The 4,560-nt window shown below is 41.3% G+C and overlaps 2 protein-coding genes across 2 annotated transcripts in view; one reads left to right on the top strand and one right to left on the bottom strand.

The window, feature by feature from the left end:
- Positions 1–648, bottom strand: part of LOC103510136 (ATP-dependent RNA helicase bel) — a gene marked incomplete in the record, with an annotated part of 10,085 nt that extends 9,437 nt beyond the window's left edge. Inside the window, 1 exon segment of the mRNA XM_026824268.1 lies at positions 642–648. Within this exon segment, the coding sequence (XP_026680069.1) occupies positions 642–648 (7 nt within the window).
- A 21-nt stretch (positions 649–669) lies between these two features.
- On the top strand, positions 670–3,365 carry LOC103510135 (activating signal cointegrator 1 complex subunit 2 homolog). The gene is made up of 2 exons (XM_008474779.3): positions 670–818; positions 2,502–3,365. Exons 1-2 carry the CDS (start codon positions 670–672, stop codon positions 3,031–3,033), a joined length of 681 nt encoding a protein of 226 aa, XP_008473001.1. The 3' UTR covers positions 3,034–3,365.
- Positions 3,366–4,560: the final 1,195 nt, after the last annotated feature.

Here is a 4,560-nt window from a genome sequence, read left to right as displayed (position 1 = left end):
TTTATATAACTCTCTCTCTTTTTGTTTTTATATTTTATTTTTTCTCTCTCTCTCTCTCTCTCTCTCTCTCTCTCTCTCTCTCTCTCTCTCTCTCCAATCATTTGGATGATACAAATTTCTTGACACCGCCGGGAATCGAACCCGGGTCTCCCGCGTGCAAGGCGAGCGCAGTGACCACTACGTCATGGGAACTGACTAGTTATAGATGTTTGTGATGTGTCTGCTGTCTCGTCTATACAGGATTTTCAACCTAAAAGTGCCCCCTCGGAAATTATTCCGTAAAATCGGGTGTCTACCCCCATAAAAGTCCTCAGTACACTTTTAGGGTCCACCAAGCATTCTCTCGTTTGGAACTTTTGACGAGGAATCTATTGGTGCAACTTTGAAGGACGTGCGACTTACAGGTAAGGACGTGTGACTTACGGGTTCGAGACCCTGTACACCCTGTATAAGTAGGGTCATCGGCTTTAATTAATAATTCTTGGTCACTGCGACCTTGTTAGATCTTTTGTGACCCTGTAATGTTGCAGCAGAGTGTTACAGACGGCTAAGTTTGATGTTCTGTAGTATTTTGAGGCTTCTAAGTTCGTTGTTTTGCAAAGCTCTTGAGGTTGGTAAGTTTGTTAAAGTTTGATGTTTACTTATCATTAGGATCCTGAATCCTGACCCATGACAAGTTTCTATTTCAATAAGGGTTTCAAGTTGATGAGACTTGACACAGATTTGCACACACAACTCTTGCTTGTCAAAGTGGAATGTTTTGATTTCATGCAGAAATTGAGCTGTGTGACCCTTATATTCACTTATAGTTATATTAGGTAAGTCTGATCAGTACCTAACATAATATATTAAGGCTTGTCGCACATTGAAAGGGTAGCTTAGTACCATCACGACTTTTCCAATAATAGAGCCTCCAATGTACAAAGGACCTTAGGGTAATGTTACACCAAGCGCGCATCGTTTGCAATGTTTGCAAACGTTTGCAATCATTTTTCCACAAACATTGGCTTGCAAACAACGTTCGTGTGTGCGCGGAGTTGATCCGGCTGCTGTCGGTTTTTCAGGTAATGTTACCTACACCAAGTGCCCATTGTTTGCAAACGTTCACATGTTCACAAACGTTTGCAAACGTTCGTTTGCAAATGCGCGCTTGGTGTAACATTACCCTTAGAATCAATAGACACGTTTGATTTCTGATAGTAGATATCTAGTTTTAACAATTATCAAACAGTCTTTACATAGGTAGGTATTCTTCACAATCATATTTATTCAGTGAGCAAGTGACAAGATGACAAGAAATCTAGATACTTGTATAGAAAGAAAAATCAAATGAAGACAAATATCCAATGATTAATTGATATTCTGTGCTTATATAGCATCCAGCCAGAGGCTGGCAGATTGTTTATGTATTTTATATAATAAATTCTTCTGCTTAGAAGTGATTTACGGAGGGTGGTTTGAAATTCCACTGGACGAAAAGCTATCCGCCTCTTCAAGTCCTCACATTAATGTAAAATAGGCATACCTACCATTTGAATACTACAACACATTCTTGATGTAAATTAATCACTTGAGTGCCTATCTCATAGCATACCTAGTCATGTAAATAAAGCGCTAAATCACAGTCATTTCTAACAGCTCTGCCGTGTAAAGCTGTGAGCCTGTGATGTTGTGGGGGAGATGAAAAACGAGCGAAATCTGTTGCAAAAGCCACAATAAAAAGTCATTTGTTTTCGGGAAGAATTCTGTCTTCCTGAAATTTTCCTTCCATGCGAAACTTGGAGGGTTTTATCGAAGAAGAGCTTTCGAAATCGAAGAGAAAAGGAAGACAGGATAGGAGAAAGCCAGCCGTTCCGAGAACGAATATTATCCCATCAGGATAAAATCCTAGCGCTTACAAGGCAGACGCGCTACCAACCAAGTTAACTAGGTAATAATGTGTTGAAAAGTAATGAGACGTTTTTATACCCAGTATTTTTGAGCGTAATTTCCAACAACGCATCAGGAAAACCGGTCTACCAAAAAAAGGTAGATCCTTTTCGTATAAAATCGTTCAAGTTTCCAAAGTTTACTCACTGCAACCACGCCTGTGAAAGAGAAGCAGGGGTAATTTCCCAGCGAACAAAGAACGGTGGGAGGAGGAGAGATGAAATGGGAGAGAGTGGGAGGGGAGAGAATAGAGTGGGAGGGAGAGGGAGGGGGAGGTGTGGATATAAATTAGGAGAACAATGAAGAACAATGCAAATCATTAACACCCAGTGTTAATAGGGATGAGAAGAGAGAGAGAGAGAGAGAGAGGGAGAGAGAAGAAGGGGGAGTGAGCGAAAGGAAAATTGTGTTAAAGGGAAAAGAAGAAAGAGAGAGTGAGGGAGAGATTTGGATTGACGAGGTGTTAGGATGATTGAGTTAGGGGGAAAAGAAGAGAGATAGAGGGAGAGAATGGGAGAGAGACAGAAGTGAAAAGGCAAAATCGTCTCAAAAACATGTTAAGAACACCTCAGATACCTCAACCATCAACATCAAGGCGGACCAGAAAGGCGGACCAGAAAGGCCAGAAAGGCCTCGAAGAAACCACTCCAGCTCTCAAAGAAGCCACAGCAGTCCACAAATGAGCCACAGCAGCCCTCCAAGGAGCCAAAGCAGTCCTCCAAGGAGCCACAGCAGCCCTCCAAGGAGCCACCGCAGTCCTCAAAGGAGCCACAGCAGCCCTCCAAGGAGCTACCGCAGTCCTCGAAGAAGCCACAGCAGCCCTCAAAGAAGCCACAGCAGTCCACAAATGAGCCACAGCAGTCCTCCAAGGAGCCACAGCAGCCCTCCAAGGAGCTACCGCAGTCCTCGAAGAAGCCACAGCAGCCCTCAAAGGAACCACCGCGAAAGACATCTGAAAAAGAAGCCTGGTACTGTTTTGTGTGTGAAGTTTGTGAATTTAAGGACATGAGAGCATGCAACATATGTGCTAGGTTTGCACATGAAGAGTGCATTGGGTTCACCAAAGACGATGATGATTTGTTTGTATGTCCCAGTTGTGAGTAAGGTACATCATTATTTAGTTTATTATTTTTTTAGTTTATTACTCATACTTACTTTTGAATAAAACTAATTACCTTTTTTCATTCTTAAAAAAAAGAAAATGTTTCTCTTTTCCTTTATTTTAATAGAAAAATCCATAAAGCCAAGTTCGCCACCCCCCTGGCGAAGTTACCAGCAGCGGTATCCCAAGTTCGCCATTTGTGGAGGTCTAGAATTTTCCCTTGGAAAATTTTCCTAAATGATTTATTTATTGGGATGTCAAATAGAATGGTGAACAACAAAATTATCTAGCTTTTCCTGGAAAAAGGTCCTCAATATCTTTTAAAATAAAAAAACAAAAAATAAACAAACACTAGGGTGGCGAACTTTGGGTCAGGTACCTTATTATGCTAAGGTCTTTAGTGAATGGCTTCGATGGCGTACTGGTCAACTCCTATTTGTAGGTAATCGAAAACTTTTGTCGATAGTGAGAATCGAATCCAAGACCTCCTGCATGGCAAGCATTTTGACTCAGAATCATGAAACTCTAGAATTGTAGACTAGTCAAAATTCAACTTTTAGCTAGTGATTATGTACTCAGTTATGATAGGCTATGGGCTTCTAGGGCTAGTTTATTGTTTGGCATTGAAGTGGTAACCAGTCAGCTCCCATGGCGTAGTGGTCACTGCGCTCGCCTTGCACGCGGGAGACCCGGGTTCGATTCCCGGCGGGGTCAAGAAATTTGTATCATCCAAATGATTGATTCCGTGACTGGCTGTTGCGGGGCCCACTCAGCCTCGTGAGGAAAATGAGTAGCTATGACATATAAATGCGTATAGCGACCGGTGCCAGCATGGTAGGTAAACATTGGATTTTAGGATTATTGAGATATTGGGAAAATCCTACAATGCTGCAGTGAGCACCAAAGTTGTGACATAATAACACAAAGAAAATGCATTTACATTACATTACAAAGTATGTTTCTCTCAAGAGATTTAATTTTAAAAAGTTTCTGAGTAGGTAGTAGGAATAGATCATTTTTCTTAGTCTTTTAGTAAGTTATTTATGTGACTATCCCACCTTAGATGTTGGTCTATTTTAACACCTAGATAAGTCCAACTGTGCACTAGTCCAATAGAGCCACATTGACATGTAGTTTGATCACAGTTGTCCACATGAATCGGAACGCCGCACTGTCGAGGCAGGGTGGTTTTAGTGATACACAGTGGCAGTGTCGTCTCTTAACTTCATGTCACACATTTTATGGACGTAAACATTATACAGTACTGGGGACAAGACTGTCCCTTGGGGGGTAGAATAGTGGCTGTTAACCAACTCATCGCTTAATGTGGTGCCGATTTTAACCATTTGAAAAAAGAATAAATAACCTGCAAAAAACTATCTTAATTTCATGTAAATAATTTTCAAGGTTCGTTCTCGGAACGGCTGGCTTTCTCCTATCCTGTCTTCCTTCTCTCTTCGATTTCGGGACGATAAGACTTTACCTACCAGTTACAGTTCCCTCTGTCAAACCTCTTAAAAAAATGTAAA

Source organism: Diaphorina citri, unplaced genomic scaffold (genome assembly GCF_000475195.1).
Source record: "Diaphorina citri unplaced genomic scaffold, Diaci psyllid genome assembly version 1.1 scaffold563, whole genome shotgun sequence".
Taxonomy (NCBI): Eukaryota; Metazoa; Arthropoda; class Insecta; order Hemiptera; family Psyllidae; genus Diaphorina; species Diaphorina citri.
This window is presented reverse-complemented; position numbering and strand designations above follow the sequence as displayed.